Genomic DNA, 26,940 nt, shown 5'->3' with positions numbered 1-26,940 from the left:
CTGAGAGCATGGCACAGATTACAGCAAGTTTCTAGAGTCACACAGTTACAGAAGGGTGGGAGGAATGCTGGTCCTTGGCTAGTGGAGTCGAAAAATGAATCTCCCAGACAACAGAGGGTAAGCAAAGCAATGAGTTTATTGAGGGAACGTATACAAGAGTGAGAGGGGTCCCAAGGGGGTAACCACAGAGGATTTCTGTTCCTGACTCTTTATTGAAACCTTATGAGAAAGTTTGTTAGACTCCATGCATGGTGGGTCTGGAATACTTTTATTCCCCCCCCCGACCCCCTGCCCCCTTTCCCCCCCCAAACTCTGCTACTTCTTCAGCCTGCCTCCCTGAGGATCCCTTCTCTCTCCCTGCCGAATGTTAACCCTTTCTCCACTCAACACTGCCTGGGTTCATACTCTAGCTACATCACTTAACCAGCTGTTTGACCTTAGGAAAGATCATTAATTCTCCCCCATGTGTAAAGTGGGAATAAGACTTCCCACGGGGGGCTAAATAACCAAATTAACATAAGGCCTTAAATTTTTTTTGTCTTTACTTTATTTTGAGAGAGTATACGCGGTGGAGGGGCAGAGAGAGAGGGAGACAGGATCTGAAGCAGGCTCCAGGCTCTGAGCTGTCAGCACAGAGCCTGATGCGGGGCTCGAACCCACGGACAGTGAGATCATGACCTGTACCGAAGTCGGACACTTAACCGACTGAGCCACCCAGGCGCCCCAACACAAGGCTATTGATAAGTGCCTCGCACATAACAAGCACTTTATGTTTGCTGTTGCTGCAACCACTACTGGGTACTTTCGTACAGAATAAGTGCTAAATGTTTTAAGGTGAGGAAGTAACTCCCAAGAATGCAGTAAGATGTAATGGCGAAAGTGCCTCCTCGAAATGACAAATCTATTTTGGAGAAAGATTTAAAAGAAGAAAACCATAAACCTCTACCATTTGTCAGCTTTAAGACGATGGAACTTCAGGCAAAATAAAGACCTACGGAAATCTGCCTCTGACCCCTACAGTTCCAGTTTATTTATTGCCTCCACGAAGTCTGCAGAGACCTTCCCTCGCGGGACATTCCTGAAAAGCCCATTCAAGTGTCCCCACACAGCGGGACCCACCCACGTGGAGTCCCCGCCCGGCTGCTTCCGCTTCCAGCCCTATCCCCCTCAACTTTCCCATTCGGCGCCCTAGAATGACGTCAGAAGTGGGCGCGGACCCGCCGCAACCAGAGCCAGCGCGTGCGCTGTGCGCAGGCCGCAGCCAGTGCCTGTTCCCGGAGCGTGCCGGCTGGGAGTCGGCGGGGTCCCTGGGCTGCTGGGAGCGAGTCTGTAGCGCGAGGCGTCCTTGAGCTGAGGACCATGAACCGCAGCCGCCAGGTGACGTGCGTGGCCTGGGTCCGCTGCGGCGTGGCCAAGGAGACTCCGGACAAGGTGAGGCCTGGTCGCTGGAAGGTAGGGGAGCGGCCTCTTCGCTGCATCCTCGGTCAGCCCCGCCTGGAGAACCGGGACCCTCTATACACGGCCTTGGCCTGGCTGTATGACTGGACGGGGTGAGGCCGGCTTTGGCCTGATTTTCGTGAGGAAGCCTGGGGCTCCCAGGGCCTGAGAGTCGGGGGCCGCGCCCCCTCACGGTCCCTTCCCCGGAGTCCAGCCCCACCCCCGAAATCGCCGGCCTATAGACCTCTTCGGTGGGAGGAGGGCCGGGTATTGCTGAGAGTGGGAAATCCACCCCCCCCCCCCCCCCCCCCCCCCCCCCCCCCCCCCCCCCCCCCGCCCAAGCCTTCTTGACAGCACGGTAGCTTCGCGCACCCCTGGTGCGCTTTCAGGCATGATGGGAAGAGGGAGCACGTGTGTGAAGCCACTTTCCACTCCCGCGTTCGGAGGAGTGAGCGGGATGAGAGGTGTAGTGTAGAAAAACTGGTGAGGCTCCGAGTTGAGTTAGGGCGATCCCAGTGAGATGTTGATGTAGCAGTGGGGGTGAAAGGTAAACGTGACACGTTATAAAGGGGAAACCTACAGAAATTAGAGAACGAATCTATAGTAGAGGTGAAGATGACTTAAGTTGTTCAGCTGATACTTAACTGGTGCTTTCTGCGTTTTGGGCATTGTTCAGGGTCTGGAGATAGGCATAAAAACGGAAAGATTCCCGTTCTTTATGGAGTTGACAAATGCATGTACGTCCGAGGGAGTAAAGGAGGGGACAGGGGCGCGGGGGGGGGGGGTGTATTGAGGGGATTGAATGTAATTGGGCCGGTGATGACAGAGATGAGAATTGACAGGAATCTCAGCGCCCGGGACGTCCAGTTAACAGACATGAGGAATTGGAATAGTCCCCTGGGAGGTGTAAATTCCACTAAGCCACAGACTTGTTTGTTTTATTCACCAGTTTCTCCAGTGTTTGGGTCCAGTAGCCACTCAGTGCATATATAAATATATTCATTTATTTATATTTATATATTTATTTATATGTATATACACACACTCACAACATGTCTATATATATGTCCCAAACATGTCTATACACTAGAACCACTTGGGGAGCTTCAAAAATACTAATGTAGGGCGCCTGGCTGGCTCAGTTGGTGGAGCATGCGACTCTTGATCTCAGGGTCATGAGTTAAAGCCCCCGCCCCATATGCATAGAACTTTCTTAAAAGTACCAATGCCTGTGCCCCACTCCCGGATATTTAATTTAACTGGCCTGGGTGTTAAAAGATTCCCCCCCATGTGATTCTAATTGCCGATTCTAATGTTTGGAAACTACTGCTTGAAGAATTTATAGAGGTGAGTTTATTCTACAAAATCCCAGAGAGACTCAGATCAATGAGAATAATTAGAAAATAAGTATCTTTAAAAAGGGAGGGGGGCACCTGGGTGGCTCAGTTGGTTAAGCATCCGACTTCAGCACAGGTCGTGATCTCGTGGTCCATGAGGTTTTGAGCCCCTTGTTGGGCTTTGTGCTGACAGCTCAGAGCCTGGAGCCTGCTTCGGATTCTGTGTCTCATTCCTGTCTGTCCCTCCCCCACTCACACTCTGTCTCTCAAAAATGAATAAACATTAAAAAATATATATCTTTTAATTAAACTTAAAAACCAACCCTTCGTTTCCGGAACAATAGACTGTCATCCCTCCAGAAGGATTTCCATACTACTAGAGGTGGTTCAGTGCAAACTGAGTGAGTGACTGATTCATTGTCTATCATCAAGGATCCCTACCATGAGCTGAGCGCTGAACTATGTTCATAAACACACAAGTTGGTTCCTCTCTTCAAGGAGTGTACAGGTTAGCAGTGATGGGGTGTTTTAAAAGGTACTGAAGCCCTGATTAGGCGAGAGACTGCAGTTTTGAAGTAAAGAGGATAATTCCAATATCGTACAGGATCTCCAAGTGGAGAGAGTCTTAAAGACAGCTAGAAAGATGGAACTGGAGTGTGGGGCTAGAGAAGGGGAAGTTTGGGGTAATCAGTTCAGAAGGGGTAGTTTTAGTCTTCAAAATGAATGAGCTTCACAAGAAAGTGACAGCGTGATGAGTGAATAGGGCAGTGGGAACCGGGAAATGAGCAGGGGAGCAAGGCAAGGATGGTTTGTTTGGGAATACCCACAGGGAAAATGAGAAGTAACCAAGAAGAAATCAGAATAATTAAATGAAAATGAGATGGGCTATCGCAGAAATCAATTTATACAAGTCGGTCTTTTTTCGAAAGTTCTGAGAAGTAGACTGAGCATGATTTTTTTAACAGTTTGAGGTGGGAAAATGTTAAAAATCAGTTTAATGACAAAGACGTGAAAACTCCATTTACAGTGAACTTACAGAGTGTTGACTGAAGTTTGATTCTTGATGTCTTTTGAAGTTGTATTTTACACTAGTTTGCAAACTTCTTTGTAACTCAGAGATTTAGAATGATTTCCTTAGCCATGCCTCAATGAGGTGTTTGCTCTCTTACAGGTAGAGCTTAGTAAAGAAGAAGTGAAACGTCTCATTGCTGAAGCAAAGGAAAAACTACAGTAAGTTTAAGAATGTTATCTACTTTCAGTAGATTTTAAAGTCTAGGTGAAACGTAAGTCTTAAACAGGGATGACAGGTGGTCTCATTATTGAATGGAACCATTTGGGTGATTTCTTTATCTTTTTTTTTCCCCTTGATGTAGAGAAGAAGGTGGCAGTGATGAAGAGGAGACAGGCAACCCTTCAGAAGATGGCATGCAGAGTGCACGTACCCAGGCGCGACCAAGGGAGCCCCTGGAAGATGGTGACCCAGAGGACGACAGGACGCTGGATGACGATGAGCTGGCCGAGTACGACTTAGATAAATACGATGAGGAAGGCGACCCAGGTTAGAATTCACTCACTTCTTCTGGTTTTTAATCACAAGCTCGTGTGTGAGCTCATGCTTCTAGTGTTGCGGACCTCCACTGTGAGGTTTCGTTGTCCTTTATGCCAGTTGAATAATCTGGCTCAGGGCCCGGGGGGAGGATGGTGTCTTTCCTAAACTAGTTTAGAAAATAAGCTAACCCACCAATCCAAGATCTAAAAAGACCATAGTATCATATATTTTATTGTAAGTAGTGAGAATAATCTGTACCTTGGGTTGGGGGATGGGCCAAACGGGTGAAGGGGAGTGGGAGACACAGACGTACAGTTGTGGAATGAGTAAGTCGTGGGGATGGGGATAAAGTCACAGCATAGGGAATAGAGTCAAAGGTACCGCAATAGCACTGTGTGCTGACCAGCGGCAGTTACACTTGTGAGCGTGGCATGGCGTGTAAGAGATGGGAAGCCCCTGTGTGGTGCACCTGAAACTAATGTAATCTTGTGTTTCCACTATACCCGAATGAGAGAAAAATGTTCTTAATCTGTAACTCCTTTGTCTTTGCATTGATGAGAGAGGAGTTGTTACCCCCATTTTACAGAGAAAACTGAGGCTTACACACATGAAGTAACTTGGCCAGTGTGACCCAGCTGCTGAGCAGCGGGGCTGAGGGTTGAACATTCTCTTCCCCTGAAACCTTTATTGTTTCAGGTTACTTCATTAGATGCAGAGAATCGTGTTTTCCTTTGAGCTCTGGGCTGTGGGCCCCTAACCTGCTCCCATCCTGCTAGGACAGAGTGCCATGGGAATACAGAGAGAGGAGGAGCCGACCCAGCCTGCAGAAATGGCAGCCAGAAACGGCTTAATTATCGCCACACTATGCGGACCGGTGGCTCTTTCTCATCCAGTTGAAATCCCCATGTCTGCTGCCCGTCAGATGTTTAAGACTGAATAGTCCTCTTCCTTAAAGTAGCTTCCCCTATTAGAGCATCTTTCTCCTGAGTCTTCCATTATTTGGGTGTACTCTGTGTCCCCCTTGCAGATACGCCACAAGAGAGGCTGGTTTGAGGTGCATTCGTGGAGAAGGCATAGGAGCCATTCTTTCAGGGTCATGTGGCAAATTAGCGTATCAGCAATTCTCAGAAATCTTGTACTAAAGATTTTAGCCTTGTGAAATTCAGCATATTTTTATTTGATTTGACCAGGGCACCTTTATTTTGTATCGATTCCAGTGTTTTAGGGTAATTTTCAAGGCCACCTCTCTGTAGCACTTCTTTTTTTGAGGGGATTTTTAAAAAATATTTTTAATTTTTTTCTTTTATATTTTATTGTCAAGTTGGTTTCCATATATCACCTAGTGCTCATCCCCACAAGTGCCCTCCTCCATGCCCATCACCCTCCCTTCTCCCCTCCCCCATCAGCCCTCTGTTTTCATTATTCAAGAGTCTCTCATGGTTTGCCTCCCTCCCTCTCCCCAACTATTTTTTCCCCTTCCCCTCCCCCATGGTCCTCTATTAAGTTTCTTCTGTTACACTTATGAGTGAAAACATCTGGTATCTGTTCTTCTCTGCTGGATTCATTTCACTTAGCATGACACCCTCGAGGTCCATCCACGTTGCTACAAAGGGCCAGATGTCATTCTTTCTCATTGCCATGTAGTTCTCCATCGTATAGATAAACCACATCTTGATCCATTCATCAGCTGATGGACATTTAGGCTCTTTCCATGACTTGGCTGTTGTTGAAAGTGCCGCTGTGAACATTGGGGTACATGTGCCCGTATGCATCAGCACTTCTGTATCCGTTGGGCAAATCCCTAGCAGTGCTATTGCTGGGTTATTGGGGAGTTCTATTGTTAATTTTTTGAGGAACCTTCACACTGTTTTCCAGAGGGACTGCACCAGTTTACATTCCCACCAACAGTGTAGGAGCACTTTTTAATAATGATTGCAAGGAGCAAGTTAGAGAATCTAAGCAGAGTTATAACATTTTCTAAGAGAGAGCTTCACAGTTTAATTATTTTATTGGAACATTGTGAATACCAAGACTATCAGATCTGTATTCCAAGATCACATAGAAATGGCTTCTAAATTCCTGTTGATTACTCAGTATTTCCTTTCCTATGGATGTTCCAGTTAGTTACAAAATAGACAGTTGGGTTTAAGTCTAAAGATTGGATACTGTAGGAAAATGCTTCTGTCAAAATGACTGTTTTCTTCATTTCAATGTATGAATTCTTACAGATACTGAAACTCTTGGGGAGTCTCTCTTGGGTCTTACAGTCTATGGAAGTAATGATCAGGATCCTTACGTTACTCTGAAAGATACGGTAAATATTCACATGGCTTTTCTAATTATGCTTCTTAAGTCTTTGGGAACCTTCTAGTTAATGAGTTTTTCTCCCCACTTAGGAGCAATATGAACGTGAAGATTTCTTGATCAAGCCCAGTGACAATCTCATAGTCTGTGGCAGAGCTGAACAAGACCAATGCAATTTAGAGGTGCACGGTAAGTGGGGGGCACCGCTTGCAGAAAGGTCCTCTACAATTAAAATAATCACTGTAATAGTTGCTACTGTGAAATTGTGGGTACCAGGTCCTGCTAGATCTCGTTTAAGTGATGTGGTTAATTACATCTAGTCTACAGACATTCTGGTCATTGTGTGGGCGTGTGTGGTCTGGTCTGTCGCTTTGGTATCTGACTTTATGGAAATAGGTCTCCTGGAAGGTGCTAATGGGGTTTTTTAATCTTTTATTTGAACATTTTTGTCAGTTTTCCACACTCTTCCTCCCGCTTCCCCCCTCCCCCTGGAGAAAACCTAGGCGTAAAACGGTATGGAAATGCTGGAAACAGTGACGGTCCCATTGCCCTGAGGTAACGCCCTGATTTTTTACTGCATTCTCTTTTTGTGTACTTTTTCTTTATGTGGTAAAGATTACCCTCAGAAGACAGGTTTTTGTTCTACCTTTTTTTTTTTTTTTTTACCACAGTCAATTCAAATATTTCCCTTTTTGCAAAACATTTTATTTCTTCACAACAATTCAATGCTGAGATCTCCATTCCTCTGATCACCTGTCCCGGTTCAGGGAATGTGTGTACCACGGCCAGAGGTAAATGCTTTGAATCTGAAGTAGGCACTGATTTGAGTTTTTCTTTTTTACTTGTGTTTTTATATCAGATATATTTAATGTTGATATTAATGTTCAACAAATATTAATTGAATAACTGTTTTCTAAAAAATAGACCTTCAAGGTGTCTACAGTATTCTGCCTCTAGATTCTCCCTTTTGTTTTTCTTGTGCCTTCTGCTGTGCACACATCCGTAGACTTATCTGTCTTCCAATGATCTTCTATTCTTCTGTCTTTAAAACTTGAAGCTTTACAGATATTATTAGGCAAAGGCCTTTTAATATAGGAAATGTAGCTGCATAGCTCAAAAATTAAAATCTTTAGGGCACCTGTGTGGCTCAGTCAGTCAAGCATCTGACTCTTGGTTTCAGCTCAGGTCATGATCTCATGGTTCCTAAGTTCAGGGTCCAGCCTGCTTGGGATCCTGTCTCCCTCCCTCCCTCCCTCCTTCCCTCCCTCTCCCCCTCTCCCCTTCCCATCTCTCTCTTTCCCACCCTCCCCCTTCCTCTCCCTCTCCTCCTCTCCATACATACATATATACATGCACCACACACAAACTAACTTTAAAAAAAAAATTAGACGTCTCAGTTTTGTGAGTCTGATCCCCACATTGGGGTCTGTGCTGACGGCGCAGAGCCCACTTGGAATTCTGTCTCCTCCCTCTTTGACCCTTCCCCATGTGCATTCACTCTTTCTCTCTTTCTGTCTCAAAAAGAAACATTTTAAAGTATATATATATTTTTTAATTAAATCTTTATGTTTAATTTTTTTTTGCATTATCTAGGTTACTTGTCACTTACTCCATTTCATAGCTTGGATTTCTGGAACTCTTCAGTCTTAAAGGCTGCCAGCAGGAAGCCTGTAGATTAAGGCATTTTAACTCCATGGCCCATTGTGGATCTATTTATAAAATGAAAAGGCTTTAAATAGATACCTCAGTGTGAAGTTATTCTTCTAATGATCTTTGGTCTTTATGTATTTCAAATGAAAACCGTGCTGGTGAAATTTTTAAAAGACCATTTTTTTAAATGTTGGTACTGTGCAGTTAGTATCTTGCCATCTTTTTTTTTTTTTCCAAAGACCAATTCTAATTTCAGAAAATTGAACTGTTCACATTTGCCATCGATGTTTATGCATTCTGTCAGAGCTTACTGGAGTTCTTCCTTTGAATTTAGTATCAGGAGTTGAAGCAGTTGCATTCCCTCCTCCTTCTGAGCTACATCATTAAAGGTATATTTTATTTGGATCTGGTGTGGATCTCCAAATTAGTCAGCATATCTCTAATCAAGAATGAGTTTAAGGGTGCCTGCGTGGCTGTCGGTTAAGTGTGCAACTTTGCCTCAGGTCATGATCTCGTGGTTTGTGGGCTGGAGCCCCACAATCGATGCTGCCGTCAGCGCAGAGCCCACTTCAGGTCCTCTCTGTCCCCCCCCCCCCTCTGCCCCTCTCCTGCTCATGCTCGCTCAAGCACTCACTCTCTCTCTCAAAAGTAGATAAATATTTAAAAAAAAAGACTTCAAAATTGCACCCTAAAGCTGATCTGAATGTTGATTTGACATGGTTAAAAGAAGATTGTTTGAAAGCATGCTTCTCATTTTTATCTAAAATGCAAGCTGAGTACATTGACCATAGTTGAGGTTCTTGCAGGATCAAAAGCTTACATCTCCATGTGAAGTCCAGTTATAGAACGTGACATGGAATCTGCTGATCCCAGGATCTGTCCCAGATGCAGCGTTATAAGGACTTTTTTTTTAATTTAACTTCCAGCTAGTCAACATACAGTATATTAGTTTCAGGTGTACAGTATAGTGATTCAGTACGTCCATATAACACCTGGAGCTCATCACCACACTCGAACTCCTTAATCCCCATCACCTACTTCACCCTTCCCCACCCTCCCCTTCCTTCTGCTAACCATCACCTTGTCTGTAGTTAAGAGACTTGGTTTGCCTCTCTTTTTACTCCATTGCTCATCTGCTTTGTTTCTTAAATTCCACATATGAGTGAAGTCGTATGGTATTTGTTTTTCTCCATCTGACTTCTTTTTTTTTTTTTTAATGTTCATTTCTGAGAGAGAGAGCATGAGCAGGGGAGGAATAGAGAGGGAGACGCAGAATCTGAAGCAGGATCCAGGCTCTGAGCTCTCAGCACAGAGTCCAATGTGGGGCTCAAACCCACAGACTGTGAGATCATGACCTGAGCAGAAGTCGGACGCTTAACTGACTGAGCCTCCCAGGCACCCCTCATCTGACTTGTTTCATTTAGCATAATACTCTTTAGCTTCATCCATGTCACTGCAAATGGCAAGATTTCATTATTTTTTATGGCATTGTAGTACTCCGTTTTGTGTCACACTCTACATCTTTTGGTTTTTTAAGTTTATTTATTTTGAGCGAGGGCCGGGCAGAGAAAGGGAGAGCGAGAATCCCAAGGAGGCCCCGCACTATCAGCACAGAGTCCTCTGTGGGGAAATCAAGAGTCAGACTCTCAACTGACTGGGCCACTCAGGCACCCCTATGCTGTATCTTTTTTATCCACTCATCAGTCAGTGGAAACTTGGGCTGTGTACTTAATTTGGCTTTTGTAGATAATGCTGCTATAAACAAGAGGTGTTATAAATAATAATTCACAGTAGCTGCACTTTCAGTTTTGTGGAGGAAGAGTTTATTAATTATAAGGAAAAGGAAGTATAAGGTTTTAAACAATTATAGTAAACAAAGAGGGAGAGAAGTATAGAGAACAGAGAAGGCTTAATACATCAAATCGGGTACCTACCAGATCCAGCTTTCCAGCTGGGGAAACAGCGGTGAACAGCCTGGTTGGAGTCCCAAGTGAGGGTCCCGGGCAGAGTGTCCTCCCCTTGGGTGAGATTTCCAACTAGCTACTCCCCGAGGGCAGTATATCTACCACTCGGGTGTGATTTACGGCTAGCCTCTAAGTTTGCCTAAGTGCAGTCCCAAGCGAACTGTTTTCTTCTGTTTCTCTTATGGTATCACAATCTTGGGAGCCCAGGTGTCTGCATACTCCTCTTCCCTCCCTGATCCATTCCAGGAGGCCAGGCTGGTCTGGCGCAGGGAGGAATGTGAGGCACAGCAGTCCCTCTTGGTGTCAGGAACACAAGGGCCAGTTTTCATCCTGAGACCAGCTGCAGAGTATAAGCCAACTGAGTCCCCATGATTGTGCATGTGCGGATCTGGGCAAAAATGTGTAAGTCACACAAACAGCGTCGAACAGAGCACCAGGGTGCATGTATGTATCGCTTTGTATTACATTCTTCGGGCAAATACCTAGTAGTGCGATTGCTGGATCGTAGTAGGGTAGCTCTATTTTTAACTTTTTGAGGAAACTCCACACTGTTTTCCAGAGCGGCTGCACCAGTTGCATTCCTACCAACAGTGTAAGAGGGTTCTCCTTTCTCCACATCCTTGCCAACACCTGTTGTTTCTTAGATCACGGAGTTTAGCCATTCTTACAGGTGTGAGATGATGTCTCATTGTAGCTTTGATTTGCATTTTTCTGAAGATCACTGATGTTGAGCATCATTCCAAGTGTCTCTTGGCCATCTGGATGTCTTTGGGAAAATGTCTGTTCATGTCGTCTGCCCATTTTTAATTTGGATTACTTTTTGGTGTTGAGTTTTAGAAGTTCTTTATATATTTTGGATACTAATATGTCATTTGCAAATATATTCTCCCATTCTGTAGGTTGTAGATTTTTTGTTTGTTTGTTTTTAGAGAGTGCAAGAGTGGGGAGAGGGGCAAAGGGAGAGAGAATCTTAAGCAGGCTCCATGCTTAGCGTGGAGCCCACCATGGGGCTCGATCCCACAACACTGGGATCATGACCTGAGCCAGGATCAAGAGTTGGATGCTTAACCAACTGAGCCATCCAGATGCCCCTGCCTTTTAGTTTTATTGATTGTTTCCTGTGCTCTGCAGAAGCTTTTTCTTTTGATATAGTGCCAATAGTTTATTTTTGCTTTTGTTTCCCTTGCCTCTGGAGACCTATCTAGACAGTGGTCTGACAAATTTTTTTTTAAAAATCCTTAGCCTGTCTTAACAATGCTTCTTTCTAATAAAAAGCATATTTGGGGGAATTTCTGATTGGGCTCTATTTTATCAGTGTTTCATTATATAATTTTTGAAAGACTTTTTAGTCATTGATTCTAACAGTAATTTTGCTCCTTAACATGATGACTGTGAATGCTAAATAGCTGATTGTTTTGGTTGTCATAGTCCAACAGGTTTCTCAAGAACTTAATTTACATTGTTGGTCTCTAAATATTAAAAAAGTAATTTTTAAAAAAGTAATTTTTGACAGGCTTTTAGATTTCTAAATGAGTTCTTTTTCTCTAGTATTATTTTTGTTTCTTCTTATAACCAGATAGGCCTCTAAAAGATCATAATGAAATACTCCCTACGGAGCCTTCATGAGTGTTTTCTGTAGTGGGCAGACTGGAAGATGGGACCGTTTGCACCAGTGCACCTGCAGAGGGCTCGGGCAGGTGGCCGTTCCCTGTCACTGCTCCGTTTCCCCTTGGAGCACAGCAGGTGACAGGAATATATAGGAAACTTGCACAGGTTTTGCTGAGCATTAGCAACTTTGGAGGCTCCTTTTAAGGCCATCACATGTGTCTCACTATAGACCCATGGCTCCTGAGGGTTTAATAGGGAGAGTCTGTTCTTTTCAGTGGAATGTGATTTCTTATCCTCATGTGATAAAATCTCATGCCAATATTTTCAGTTTATAATCAGGAGGAAGATTCTTTTTATGTGCATCATGACATCCTGCTGTCTGCGTACCCGCTAAGCGTGGAGTGGCTGAATTTCGATCCCAGCCCAGATGATTCTACAGGTAACTAGAAAAGCTAAGATGCTTCAGTGGCTCCTGGTCCTGGATGTGATTCCCACATAAATTATGTATCCTGTATGAATGTTTTCAGAACTGTTGATTTTTATGAAGTTAGTGTTTCTTTATGAAGTTACATAATTCTTAAAACACAATCACTTAGTTGTTTTGAGTCTGTATGTCTCTAGACTTCAGATATTAGAGAGGTGGCTGCCCCACTGTGGGCAGAAGAGCAGGGCCCGACAGCACTGGGCTCTGTAGAACTGGGGGACGTTTTCCAAAACACCAAGATGAAACAACATGATGTGTCTGAGAGTTTAGTGGCCTGACCCTGTTCTCAGGAAACATCAAGTAAAACCAACATGAAGAGAGAATTGGGCTCTCGTGTCTTTTTAGCCGCAGCTGCACACTAGAGTTGTGCCCCCTCCTGCTTAATAAAGGTGAGATCTGCTAACACTCTGACCTGACATCCTGTTGGCCGGGCTTCCTCGTATTTGTGATCTGGTTAGACCCTCCTCCTCACAACAGTGGGGACGGTGGCAGAGGGTTTTTGTTCTGACCTGAGTAAGGACCCTGGGCCAAGAGAATGAGCCTTTGCTGTTCAAATTATTGTCTGAGGCCCAGCAGCATAGTATTGGCATCACCGGGGACCAGTCAGAAGCACAGACGTGGGGCCCCACTCAAGACTCCCTGGAACAGAATATGTGTTGTAACGTATTCAGGTGATCGTGCGCGTACGAAAGTCAGAGAAGCTGCACTGAGCTGTCACTCAGTCTACGGTATTTTTCACTGGAAGTTTTTAAAATCAAAACCTCATTTCCTCCTGTAGGAAATTATATTGCTGTGGGAAATATGACTCCCGTTATTGAAGTGTGGGACCTTGACATAGTGGACTCTCTAGAGCCAGTCTTCACGCTTGGAAGTAAGCTATCAAAAAAGAAGAAGAAGAAAGGAAAGAAGGTAAACAAGTTAATTACTTAAAACTAAGGACAGAAATTTATTGGTGGGTGGGGGAAACAGAACACTTTTTCAGTTAGACACTTTGGTGGAACAGGACAGATGGTTATGAAGTTACGATAGTTTCTAGTTTCAAAGTCCCAGAAAAAAAATTGATCTCTGATTGCACAAAACTTCCATTGGTACATTATTCATCCTTACACAAAACAGTTTACTCTCCGGTTATGATCCTTTTTGATAAGTGGTAACTATTCATGCTAATATGCTGGTTTCAAACTTTTGAAAAATTTCTGTTTAGCCTTTAGTATGTTGAATTCCAAATATCCATGGTATTAATTCCTGTAGCTTTTAAAACTTGACTTTAGGGGTGGGGGGTGATATTTATAGAACTGTACCACCTAGATTAAGAATGACTACAGTCTCTCCTCTGTAAGGAGTATTTATCATGGATCTCTAAAGGAATAAAAAGACAAGACATTTCTTTCTCTAGATCTTCAAGTTTGCCTAAGATCAAACAGTAACCTTAAGATTGAAAGAATCTTTCAAATTAACCTATCAATCACAGGGGCACTTTAATACAAAAAGTAATTAAACAATTATTACAGAGTTCCTCAGCAGAGGGGCACACCGATGCTGTCCTGGACCTTTCTTGGAATAAGCTGATCAGGTAAAAAGCAATAACATTTGGAGGATTGTCAGAGACTGTGACCATTGTCCTCTTACCTCATGCCTCCACCTGTCTCTGCATGGTGCTCGGGGTCTCTGTGTCCACGTCTTCCTCCCTTTCCCGCCATATGTGCACGTGAAGGCAGGAGCTCTGCTGTCTGTCCGTGCGGCCCCCGCGCCTGGTAGGACTCAGGCTCGTTCCGCACGCGGTGAGCAGGCGCCCTTCCCAGCACCCCCGGGGAAACCGTGTGCTGCAGCGCCCGCGGGGCCAGCCTGTCTCTCCTGGGAGACAGGCCCTCCCTTCATTTAGTTTTCACAAACTCTCATCCACATTCATTAAAATTTATGTAATTGTAGTAAAATGTACATAATATTTACCATTTTTAACTATGTTTCAAGTGTATGGTTCACTGTTACACAGCCATCATCACCATCCAACTCCAGAACTACTTTTTCCATTTTCTAAAACTGAAACTATGTGCCCATGAAACACAGCTCTCCATCCTGGCCGCTCCCAGGCCCTGGGACCCCCCACTCCACTGTGTTTCTCTGCATTGACTCCTCCGATTACCTCATACGGGTGGAATCCCGTGACTGACTTCTACGTAGTCTGAGGCGCTCCGTGTGGTCGCATGTGGCCAGGTTTCCCTCCTCTCTGGCTGAATGATACTCCATTGTCCTTGGAGCCCACATTTTGTTTATCCATAAGTCCGTCCACGGACACTTGGGTTGCTTCTCCCTCCTGGCTGGTGTGAATGATGCTGCTGTTCTGCACACTGATGTAAATGGAACATGGGTGTACAAATATGTTTACAGCCGCAGCTTTCAGTTCTTCTGAGTGTACACCCAAAAGGGACCCTGCTGAATCATGTGGCAATTCTGTGTTTACCTTTTTGAGGAGCACTTTCCAAGTGCTTATTGGCCACTTGTATATCTTTGGAGAAATATTGATTCCTTTACCCATTTTTGAATTGAGTTGTTTGGTATTTTATAGAGTTGTAGTTCTTTATAAATTTCTGCACATAATCCCTCATCAGGTTTACAATTTGCAAATATTTTCCCCCATTTGGTGGATCGCCTTTAACTCCTTTGATAGTGTTCTTTGGTGCACAGAAGGTTTTAATTTGATGTAGTCAATTTATTTTTACTTTTGTTGCCTGTGGATTTAATGTTCTGTGCAAGAATTCATTGCCAAATTCTTGCCATGAAGCTTTTCCCTTAAGAGTTTTACAGTCTTAGCTCTTGGGTTTAGGTGTTTGATCCATTTTGAGTTTTTATATACAGTTTAAGGGAAGAGTTCCATTTCATTCTTTTTGCATGTTTCATCTGCATATCCTTTATACTCATTCTTAAACAATTTACCCCAAAAGGCCGTTATTCTTAATAGCATAGTCCACTGAGGGGCTACTAAGGCAAGGAAGGTAAGCAGTAGGTTGAGGGGTAAAAACAAACTGGATTGCCCGAGGCATGTTTTCTTAGCATTCTGCGATGCAGGATACTTCGGGATGTGAGTGCTCTGGGGAGCATCCCAGAGTTCCAGCTCACCAAGTCATCCTGTGTCTCGTTGGTGTTCGGACCTCTTCAGAGTTGGTAGAACCATTTTGTGAAATGGACCCAAGAAACTTGTTTAGGTTAGTATTTCCCAAACTTAACCTGCCAGTCAGAGTCTTCTGGATGACCCTTTGAAGTACAAGTTCCTGGGCTCTCATCCCCCCAAGGTTGAGTCAGATCTGGAGCAAGAACCCAAAACTCTTTTGTGCTTTGTTTTGTTTTTGAGAGCTTCCCCAGGTTTTGTCTAAACTGGGCCTGTTACTGACAAATGGGCAGATGCGTAAGAGGTTGGATAGGAGTGTACTGTGCTTTTAGGAACCTCATTTACAAATCTGAACTGTCACAGTAATTACATAGACTGAAATCTTATCATATTGCTGCTGTTACTTGAGTAAGTGCAGACTTGTTGATGGATCAGCCCGTCCCCGACCGAGCCGAGTCCACAGCCCCTTTCCCAGCCACGGCGGCTCCCTCCCTCTGCTCACATCCTGCCAGTCCCCCTGCTCCTGTCGTGCCCCCCCCTGCGGTGCCACACGGGTCTTCGTTCTGGAACTCTTCTGCTTTCTCCATCTTACTTTAGACCTGGGTCTTCCTTCACCGAAACGGTGCAGAATGCTCTTAAATACTTTCCATCCTCTGATGCATAGAGTTTGGGATCATGGCGAAGAATAACGTGATGTTGTCCTCGTTGGGCACCTGGGTTTCTAGTAAAATGCTCCCAGTGACAAAATGCATGTTCTCTGCTTGTACTCTTTAATAAGAGTGCTCTTCTTGGGATTGTAGCATTTGGGAGTTTTGTGGGGGGTATTTGGTATTTATTTTTAAACCTCATACAAGAACAATTTTAATGTGGAAGGAATCTCAGATGTTTGGGAAAGGACAAAGATTTAAAAAAAATGCCATGAAATTTTTAACTTTTTGCTGTTGGCAAGCATTGAACATAAGTAAAATATTGGGAATTTAACATTTAGTCTGTGACATGCCGAGGACTTAAAACATTAATGGCCTGTATATGGGACTTAACAGTAGGGAAATTCATTGACTAGGGAGAAAGCTAACATGATCTGAATACACATGATCATCTTAAAGAGAACCCTACCTGTCTCACTGAAATGTGAGTAATAAAACTGAAAGCAGTTTGTATAATGGAAATATTTTTTGAGGAAATAATATCCAGAAATGAACCCATTGACATTTTAACAGCGTACTAGTTTTCTGAATAAATACTATCACTAATGACTTGATTCTGTGTCAAGCCATTTCAAACTGGATATTGAAAAATGAGCTTTCAATTTCAGGAATATCTGTATTTCTATAACAAGGAGAAAAGGCAGGCAGCTGACACGTATCAGGGGCCCTCCGTACTCTGGTCACTCGGCCATGTGCTTGAATAGTCACAGTTCAAAACTGCTTGTAGCCGCCTCACTGGCAGGCAGGGAGGTGTGACTCACTTTTAAGTCTTTAGCTACGTCTTTAGCTAATAAATGGCAGCACCAGAAATTTGTCTTAGGTTTTCTGGGCTCCAAGCCTGTGTTCACTTGTAGTAACTACATTATTAGTGCTTGATCCCTAAGAGATAGGCATATTGGTTTTTCCTATTAATAGCATTTAATGCTCTTTAAGTTGAAATATAAATTTACATTGTCCTAAAATCACTCTTTAAAGCGTACAGTTAGTCCTCATCCCTCTGTCCTTCCAGCCCCTGGAAGCCACTCATCTTCCTGTCTCTGTGGACTTGGCTGTTCTGGACTTTCCTAGAAATGGAATCATACAATAAGTGGCCTTTGGTGTCTGGATTCTGTTACTTTGTTTAATCTTTCCAAGGTCCGTCCTGTTGTAGCATTTATGAGTACATCATTCCTTTTTATTGCTAAGTAGTATTCCCTTGTGTGGATACACCATATTTTGTGTATCCATTCACCAGTTAATAGACATTGGTATTTGTTTTTTGCCTATTATGAGTAATGCTACTGTAAACATTCATGAACAGATTTTTGCACAGACCTGTGTTTTCATTTTCTAGGACATGTACCTAAGAGTGTAATTGCTAGGACATATGGTAATGTGTGTACCATTTAGGTTCCCACCAGCAGGGTAGCTAATTTTTCTGTTTCACTAGCACTTCTTGTCGTTTTCATTATAGCCATCCTTGGAGTATGATGTTTTCATTTCCCTAATGAATAGCTTTTCACATGCTCACTGGCTACTTATAGATCTTTAGAGGAATGTCTATTCATATTCTTTGCTCAAATTCTAATTGGGTTATTTGTTTTTTAACTATTTAGTTGAGAGGTTTTAATATATTCTAGAATCAAGTCCTTTATTATAAGATATATGATTTACAAATATTTTCTCCCATTCTGTGGATTGTCTTTTCACTTTATTGATGGTATCATTTGTAATACAAAATATATGTTGATGTTTAATTTATTTAGATCTTTTGTTGCTTAGGCTTTTCGTGTCATTTCTGAGAAACCATTGCCTAACCCAGGGTTACAAAGATTTGTACCTGTTTTCTTTGGAGAGTTTTATAGTTTTCACTCTTACATTAGTAGGTCTGTGATCTCTTTTGAGTACAGGTGAGATCGGGGTCTAACTTCATTTTTTTGTGTGGAGATAACCAGTTGTTCCTGAACCATTTGTTGAAAATGCTGTTCCTTTTCCCCACTGACCAGTGAATAATTTGAACCTTCTTGTCAGAAACAGACCCTCAAATTTAAGGTCATTTATTTTTCATTCTTTTCTGTTAACTTGTATGTCTGTCCTTAAGCCAGTAGCACATTATTGGGATTATTGTGGCTTTTCAGCCCATTTTTAAATCCAAACTGTGAACTTCCCAGTTTTGCTCTTCTTTCCCAAGACCATTTTGGCTATTCTGAGTCCCTTGCATTTTCATGTGCATTTTAAAACAAGCTTGTTCATTTTCTGGGAGAGAAAAAGTCTGCAGGGATTTTGAAAGGGATTAGTTGAACCTAGATCAGTCTGTAGATGGCAGTATTTGTCTTCACAACATTAAGTCTTCCAATCCATGAACATGGGATATCTTTCCATCCACCTAGATACTTTCTTTCAATCTTTAATAGTTTTATATATGAATTTTGAATTATTTTTAAAAATACATTCTTAAGTGTTTTATTCCTTTTGTTACTAAAAATGGAATTCTTACATTTAGTGCTCTTGACTTAAAAAAAAAAAAAATTATTTTTTTTCCTTCCTTTCTCAGAAACGTGTTGGCAAGTGCATCAGCTGACAACACTGTAATTCTATGGGATATGTCCTTGGGGAAACCAGCAGCTAGCCTTGCCGTACACACTGACAAGGTATGGTGCTTGAGTGGATAGATGGATTCTAAACATTCCGGGACAAACACTGGCTACAGATAACCCCAAACATTTGTATATGGCTTTTTGTGAATTTGCGTTGACATACTGTCTTACTGGATCCTCACAGAGCACCGTGTGATAGTTAGAATTACTCATCTTAGAGGTGCAAACATGAAGACAAAGATTTAGTGACTGGAAACACTAGTCCCTTGTAGCATGTTTGCAGAGACTCCTAAAAGGAGCCAGGGGTGTCAGTCACCCAGTGAGGTCACTGCAGAACTCAGGGATCTGGTGTGCCGCGTACACTGCGGGCTTCCTGGTGTGGAGTTGTCCAGACAAGTCTGACCATTCCCTTTTTTGGTCTGCACATATTTAACATTTGAGGGACATCTGCACTCTGCCAAACACAGCTTGAGAAATGCTGCCTTCTGTCTTTTAAGTGACTGCTTTTATTTGAAAATGTTTTGTCCTTTTGACTATGTAGTACGTTTGTTTCTTTAAATAGTACTACATTTCAAAGGAAAAAATTTATAGACACATTGTCAAATTGATTCTCTTGAGTATTGAGCAGTTTTACCAAAACCAAACAAACATAGATCTGTTCATTTATGTCTCCTCCATTTAGGTCCAGACTCTGCAGTTTCATCCATTTGAAGCACAGACTCTGATTTCTGGATCCTATGACAAGTAAGAAAAATTACTCCTGCTTTTTATCCTCTTGATCTAATTCAAAAAGTATTACTTGATGCTCAGACAGTATATTACTAAGTGTTTAAACTTTTAGTAATACTTATTATTCCCTTTCAGCCTGCATGGGAATGTGTTTCTGTCATAAAAATGTAGTTCTAAGTAGCAACTACTTTGATTTTTAGAGGGTGTAGGAGTTAGCCATTGCTATGAAACAAGCGATCCCAAAATTCAATGACTTAAAATAATCAACATTTATTTCCTATACCACTATACCACCTATACCACTGCAGGATTGAGCTAATCTAGGCTAGATTCAACTGGAGGTCTCCTAATCTTGGCTTATTTTGGTAGGGCCATGAAGATTTGGCTCTCCTTGTGTTCACATCCTCATGGAACCAGTGGGCTAGCCCACACATGTTCTCAGGATGAAGTCAGAAGCTTAAGCAGAGATACCAAGGCCTCTTGAGACCTAGGCTCAGAACTAATATACTTCTGTCTGTCTTTCTTGGCTGAACGAGGTCACATGGAGTGGAAATGACTCTGCCTTTATGGAAGGATTCCAACCTTACTGACCAAGGGCATGGATTTAGGGAGAGGCGAAGAGTTAGACCCCATCACAGGGGGTTTCTAGTCATGTGTGTGCATCTTTTTACAGACTGGTCTGAAGGTAGAGATAGCTAATAGAAGCAGAAAATAACTAGTAGTCTCTGATTCCTTATGCTTTTTTTTTTTTTTTTTTTTTTTTGAGATAGAGAACACAAGCAAGTGCATTTGGGAAAGGAGCAGAGAGAGAGACAGGGAGAGAGACAGGCCCAAGCAGGCTCCGCACCATCAGCGTCGAGCCTGAAGTGGGGCTTGGACCCGAACCGAGACATCATGACCTGAGTCAAAGTCATTTGCTTAACCGAGTAGGCCACCCAGGAGCCCTGGGTTCCTTATTCTTCTGAAGAGTGAGAGGTGTATACTTTCGTAGTTGGGGTTCATTCAGAATCACAAAAGTATACTCCCTCAACACAGTAACCTACTTGTAGAGAGTAAATGCAGCTCAGACATGGGTTATCTGGCTCTGAGCACTGCTGGGAGACTAGAAGTTGTCTTGGTCTTTTGGAAATAGCGAGGATTCATCTTGTAATTGGAGGGTTCAGCCCAGAGACAGTCCAGGCTACTGTGATACCCAGAGCCACCAGTTAGTGAAAATTCCTCTTTTCTACTTTATTTTAGAACCTTAAAATGGGCTTTAAATAATTGGATCTCAAGTTCACAGTGTTGTTTTATTACCATTGGGTTTTATTACCATTTGATTTTAAATAAACATACAACATATAGAAGAACTGAACTCTTAAAACCCTAACTTTGCTTGTCTGTGTTCAGGTCAGTGGCTTTGTACGACTGCCGAAGTCCAGATGAAAGTCATCGGATGTGGCGTTTCAGTGGACAGATTGAGAGAGTGACTTGGAATCACTTTTCACCTTGTCATTTTTTGGTAAGACTACATACTACTGGTTTTTGCCTATCCAGGTTACTAATGACTTGAGGGAGAATCCCAAGCAGGCTCCATAGTGCAGAGCCCAATGCAGGGCTTGAACTTAGGAACCTTGAGATTATGACCTAAGCAGAAACCAAGAGTTGGAAACTCAACTGACTGAGCTACCTAGACACTTCAGTAATGACTTATTTTAATTCCATTGTAGAGAGAATCTCTGAAAAACTCATGGGACTTGAACTCATGACCCTGAGATCGAGAGTTGCATGCTCTATCAACTGAGTCTGCTAGCCACCCAGTTTTTCTGTATTAACATCATGAAGTATTAGATTTTAAGATAAAAATAATGCATTTTTAACAATGGATTAGCCACAAATAAGGATGTAAATGATTTTATTGTGTTTTTTGAAACATTAAGCATGGTTAATTCGTCCAAGAGGATATTCTTTTATTTAAATTAAATGGGGCTCCTGTGTTGAGAATACTTACTGAATTAATATATTAGTCTCTTAAGGGTATTTATAGAACTTACACTTTTTTCCCCACTTAATATGTGTAGGATAAATTTTCTGTGTAGTATCCAAAGATTCCACAGACATTTCAATCCAAACAAAATCCCAGCTTTCATCCAAAGTGTGACACATCCATGTATTTCCTAATTTTCATAAAGTACATATCTAATGCTTTATAAATGAGAGAAAAACTGCTTTCTTAAGTATGTGGACAGTTTCAGCAAGGTTCCTGAAACAGTGGGCCCAGGAACACTTCATCTCAGCTATGCTCGGGGGGCGGTGTCACTCCCAGCTGAGTTACCTGAAGCCAGACTCCTTTTACTTCGACGAGTGAGGTCCCAGTTGCGTTTGAATGTTGTGTTAGACTTTGACTTTCGACACTCCAGAACCCATTTCCTGAGGTTATTTGCTGACAAGGTGTCATTGGTACTAAAATCACAAATATTGAGGAAAATGGAAAGTGATTAAAATAAAACGGTATAACCTCCTTCCCTCATCTCCCAAGGATGAGACCTCTGTCCTCGTCCTCTTCCGCAACCCAGGCTTCAAGACTGTGTGTCACTCTGTCCTTTTTTTCTCCCTTTTTCCTATAATGGCTGTTGCCCTCAGCCTATGTACAGGCTCAAGTCTTTCTCCCATCCTTGACCAGGTCTGTCTCTTGGTTCCTTCTTCCCTCTCCCTTTCTTAGAAGCGTAACAACCCTCTGCTGCCTTCCAGGTCTTATCTGATTAAACCTTTCCACCAAAATGTTGACACCATTCATCACTTTTCTTCAGAAGCACAATCTCCTTGGCTTCCCTGACCTTTGTTAATGCCCTTCTCCCGCTCTGATTTTTCTGTGAGCTCCTACTCAACACGTACCTTAAATGACTGTGCTCTCCAGGCCTGTGTTCTCTCGGATCTCACCTCTGCTCCCACATCTCTGTCTGTAGTCCATGCCATGACCAGAGCTCTGTCCTCACATGCAGCTGCAGAGTAGACATACTGGATTAGTTCACATAGGAACAAATTCAACTTATCCACAAGTAAATTTTCCAATGGGCTCCTCAGGTAATAAATAGCTGGATTTCACCATAACTTATATTGTTTACCCATTACTAAGTTCTGTTGCCATGTAGCATGATCTTGCCCGTCTTTTACTCTTTCCAGGCCAGCACAGATGATGGCTTTGTATATAATTTGGATGCACGTTCAGATAAGCCAATTTTTACACTTAATGCACACAATGATGAAATCTCTGGTGAGCAAGAACAGTGTTTCATTTCTTTTAACTTATGATGAAGTAAAGCTATATGTCAGAGTCTGAACTAATAATCATATTTTCCTTTAGGTCTTGATCTAAGTAGTCAAATCAAGGGCTGTCTTGTGACAGCATCAGCAGACAAATATGTGAAAATCTGGGATATATTAGGAGACAGGCCAAGTCTGGTTCACTCTAGGGACATGAAAATGGTAAGACTCTGGGCATCCTTCTTGTCTGCTTTTTTCTGTTTCTGACCTATATTGATCATCTTTCCCCAGGAATCACTGCATTAAAGAATGTGGACTTGTCAGGAAGTTAATTTTGAACTTAGTTGAATTTGGTAGGAGGAGGTTTATGACTTAGTCTTTGATTTCCCCTAAAACCGTCCTGTCTGGCCCCTTTCCCAACTGACACGATTAACAGTTGCTTGGTAAGAAGAGTGGAGAGAGGATTTTCCAGGACTCAAGTGGAAGGGCCATGGTTTTCTTTTTTTACTTTAAATTGAGAACCATCCCAGGAAAACTTGGACCTGCAGGGCATTGAAGTTGTTAGGGTCAGTTTATGTATCACCACCTCTTTGTATAACTAGTTTTGACTACACTGAAATTGGTTCCTACGGAATAGGAAAAGTTTAGCAAATATTCACATGCCAGGCACTGAGTTATATAATTGCATATGTAGCTGTTTACAAGCACACACGCGAAGGTAGGCTCCAGACACAATGATATAGTATTAGCCTATGCTTATGTCCTTAGAAGACCTTGTCCCAAAACATGATGGTGATTATCTTAGTGATTTTTATACTTTTTCATGTTTATATTTTCCATAATGCAGATGTATTACCTAGTAATAAACATTAAAAAAATTAGAAGTTTAAAAAATGATTTAATGACGACCCGTAGTAACATCATTGCTTAGAAGGAAAAATACTGTTTCTGGGAATACTTAGCAGATTAGAGAGCTGAGTGGTCAGTGCACATATCCTCAGAGAAGAGCCATATAGATCGTGCGGAACCATTGCTTCCACCTTGACTCTGAACTACTTCACAGGAAGCTTAAAAGAGACACTGGTGAGTTGGTTCTCCGTTACCATTCAGAGAGGTTCATGTAGACAGGAGCAGGGGTTTAGATTGGGGCTTCATGGAAATTCTGAAATCACTGACCTGTTTTCTTCTTCCAGGGAGTTCTCTTCTGTTCTTCCTGTTGTCCCGATTTGCCATTTATTTATGCCTTTGGAGGTCAGAAAGAAGGGCTTCGAGTCTGGGATATAAGCACAGTCTCCTCAGGTGAGAATCTTGATTCCCTCTTTCTGAGTGAGTGCTGTGCGGCTCACACACAACATGTGGCCCGAGTGTAGGTCCAGTGCCCATCCTGAAGCACAGTCTGCTTGAGAACCAGACACAGTCACGGGTGATTTGGAGATGTTCAGATTCACAACACATTTGTCTTCACAATTTAAATGTATGCTGTTTTAAAAATATCCTTATGACAAAATTTGAATTTATGGAAAAGCTAGAAGGGAACGTAACATACTCTCTCAGAACAGCCCTCCCCTTCAGGGTGAATCATCTGCCTTTTCTCAACTACTTCCTACAGAATCCTGCTTTCCTTAAGAGACCACTCACCTCCCTTCAGGGGAACCCAGCCGCTTACTTGTAACCTGTAGTTAGTCCGGTTTGTCCTATGAACAGAGAAGACGTAGTTCCACTGATTCCTGAATCTTCCACGTAGAGAAAAGGCCCTAAATCCATAAAAAGTTCTCTGCTGGTTATGATACAGAGAAAGATGAAAAAATTGTCACTTTATGAAGGTGGATTAAATAAATCAAGGACAAGGCAAAATACGGAATAAATGTAGATACAGATACAGAATAAAATATGATTAACCTCATTCAGAATGTTAACTTGGACTTCCTGGTTATTTTGTTTCCCATTTAATTTCCACACTAGGGCAGAGAATCATACTGTTCATCTCTACATCTCTATTGTATATTCTAGGTTCTTAATCTTCTGATCTGGTAATTTAACCATTATTTGTGTTTTAGTAAATGAAGCATTTGGAAGACGAGAGAGGCTTGTTCTCGGCAATACAAGAAGTTCATCTATCAGTGGCCCTTTTGGAAGCAGGAGCTCAGACACACCAATGGAGTCTTAATGAAGATCATAAAATTTTTATTACCTTAACTCAGTTTTTTAAAAAGCTGACCTGAAAACATCCATGTCTAGCCACAGACATGTCGTAACTGGAACACATTTCATTTCTTACTGCCAGGCATTCCCTGCAGTTGGGGGCAGCACAAACAGCAGTGATGCTTCTGCATTTCTTGAAGAAGATAAGAAAAACAAAGGTTTTTGTAAAATAGTCGTTTACGGAATTTTAGAAAAAAATCCTTTAAAAGCAGTGATTGGGCCAAGATATCACACTAGCCGTGAACACCCAGGAATTGCTCTTCCTGACTTGACTATTCTCCAATTAACGTTCATAATTTTAAAAGTGTTCTCAGTGCTATTCGTAAAGTTCAGTAACTAAATTAAAAGTGTCCTAACTCCCCTCCCACAACATGGTATTCATTGTTATCAAAGAAAGGGGGCGTGACATTGTGATGGTGTCAGTCCAAGAAGATAGAACATCCATAAATATCATAGACGCACTAAAAATATAAAGGAAATGTTAACAGACCTAAAGGGAGAAACAGTAATACAATAGTAGTAGGGGACTTTGGCCTTAATAGACATGTACAGAATATACATTCTTCTAAGGCACACAAATTCTCCAGGATAGATCAAAAAGAGTTTTAATAAATCAATAAATTTCAGAAAATTAAAATACCAAGTATCTTTTTTGACCACAATGGTATGAAACTAGAAAATTATATGAAGCAAACTGGAAAATTTGCACATACGTGGAAACTAAATAACATGCTACTAAAAAGCCAGTAGGTCAAAGAAGAAATTTAAAAATACCGTGGGACAAATAGAAATACAATATGCCAAAATTTCAGGGACACAGCAACAGCAGGTCTAAGAGAAGTTCACAGCAATAAATGCCTATATCAAGAAAGGGGCTCTTAATGTAATTTTACAACTCAAGAACTAAAAAAAAAAAGGAACAAAGCCCAAAGTTAGTAGAAGGAAATAAAAACTAAAAAGAATAGAAAAGATCAATGAAACCAAAGGCTGGTTTTTTTTTTTTTTTTTGGAATGATTGACAAACCTTTGCCTAGACTAAGGTAAGGAAAAGGGAAGCAAAATCAGACATGACAAGGAAGTTAACACTGATAAACCACCAAAATACAAAGGGTCATAAGAGACTTTTATGAATAACTATAATACGACAAATCAGACGATGTAAAGGAAACGGAAAAGTCCTCAAAATATATTACCTACCAAGTCTGAATCATGAAGTAGAAAATCTGAAGGGACCAATAACTAGTTAGATTGAATCAGTCATCAAAAACTTCCCAATAAACAAAAATTAAGGACCAGATAGATTCACTCGTGAATTCCACTAAACATTTGAAAACGCATACCTCATCAATCCTCAAACTCTTCCAGAAAAGTGGAGAGGAAGGAATACTTAAAACTCATTTGATAAGGCCAAAATTTCCCTGATATTAAATTAGAAAAGGACACAAGAACATTATAGGCCAATATCCTGATGAACATAGGTGCAAAAGTCCTAAAAATACTAAAACTCAAGGATCATACACCATAATCAAGTGGGATTTACTCCAAGAATGCAAGGGTGGCTCAATATCTGCAAATTAATCATACATCTCATTAACAGGATTAAATAGGGTCATCTTAATAGATGCAGAAATAATGTCTGACAAAACTGAATATTCATTATAAAAACTCAAAGCAGGCAGGCAGGAATGTACCTCAGTTAATACAAGATCATGTATCACAGGTGTACAACCAAAATGTTCAGTGAAAAGCTGAACGCTTTTCCTCTAAGGTCAGAAAACAGGATGTCCACTTTTCCTGCTTTTATTCAACATAGTATTGAAAGCCCTAACCAGGGTGATTAGACTGTGGAAAAATAAAAATAGGTCAGACCACCAAAAAAAAAAAAACCCTAAAAGTTCGGTAAGTTTCTAGCGTACAATAATCAACATATAGAAATCTGTTGTATTTCTAGCAGAGAAGTTTAATTCCATTTACATTTGCATCAAAAAGAATAAAACGTTTAACCAAAGGGAAAGGCCTATACACTGAAAACTAGAAGATAAGA

The 26,940-nt window shown here is 41.9% G+C and overlaps 1 protein-coding gene and 1 long non-coding RNA gene across 4 annotated transcripts; one reads left to right on the top strand and one right to left on the bottom strand.

The window, feature by feature from the left end:
- The first annotated feature begins 1,218 nt into the window (after positions 1-1,218).
- On the top strand, positions 1,219-26,796 carry PWP1 (PWP1 homolog, endonuclein). Its single transcript, XM_029954619.1, has 15 exons — positions 1,219-1,431; positions 3,946-4,004; positions 4,148-4,332; positions 6,552-6,637; positions 6,720-6,816; positions 12,178-12,288; positions 13,112-13,242; positions 13,845-13,906; positions 18,680-18,776; positions 19,405-19,466; positions 20,841-20,952; positions 22,614-22,704; positions 22,795-22,916; positions 23,888-23,993; positions 24,752-26,796. The coding sequence occupies exons 1-15, from the start codon at positions 1,360-1,362 to the stop codon at positions 24,859-24,861; spliced, it is 1,503 nt and encodes a 500-aa protein (XP_029810479.1). The 5' UTR covers positions 1,219-1,359; the 3' UTR covers positions 24,862-26,796.
- Positions 21,329-25,815, bottom strand: LOC115304448. 3 transcript variants are annotated; one of them, XR_003914437.1, is made up of 4 exons: positions 24,361-25,815; positions 23,871-24,093; positions 22,326-22,432; positions 21,329-21,893 (listed from the first exon to the last, which is right to left on the bottom strand). It is a non-coding gene; the product is annotated as an uncharacterized LOC115304448 (long non-coding RNA). The 3 variants fall into 3 exon arrangements; XR_003914438.1 differs by having other exon boundaries at positions 23,871-24,090; XR_003914436.1 differs by having other exon boundaries at positions 23,871-25,514.
- Positions 26,797-26,940: the final 144 nt, after the last annotated feature.

The sequence above is a fragment of the Suricata suricatta genome, chromosome 10 (genome assembly GCF_006229205.1).
Source record: "Suricata suricatta isolate VVHF042 chromosome 10, meerkat_22Aug2017_6uvM2_HiC, whole genome shotgun sequence".
NCBI lineage: Eukaryota > Metazoa > Chordata > Mammalia > Carnivora > Herpestidae > Suricata > Suricata suricatta.
Note: the sequence above shows the minus strand (reverse complement) of the source record. Positions and strands in the feature narration are given on the sequence as shown.

Coding starts and splice junctions, on each gene's coding strand:
- PWP1 (XM_029954619.1), top strand. CDS start 1,360: ATGAACCGCAGCCGCCAGGTGACGTGCGTGGCCTGGGTCCGCTGCGGC. Junction 6,638..6,719: donor ACGTTACTCTGAAAGATACG/GTAAATATTCAC, acceptor CTCCCCACTTAG/GAGCAATATGAACGTGAAGA. Junction 19,467..20,840: donor ATTTCTGGATCCTATGACAA/GTAAGAAAAATT, acceptor GTCTGTGTTCAG/GTCAGTGGCTTTGTACGACT.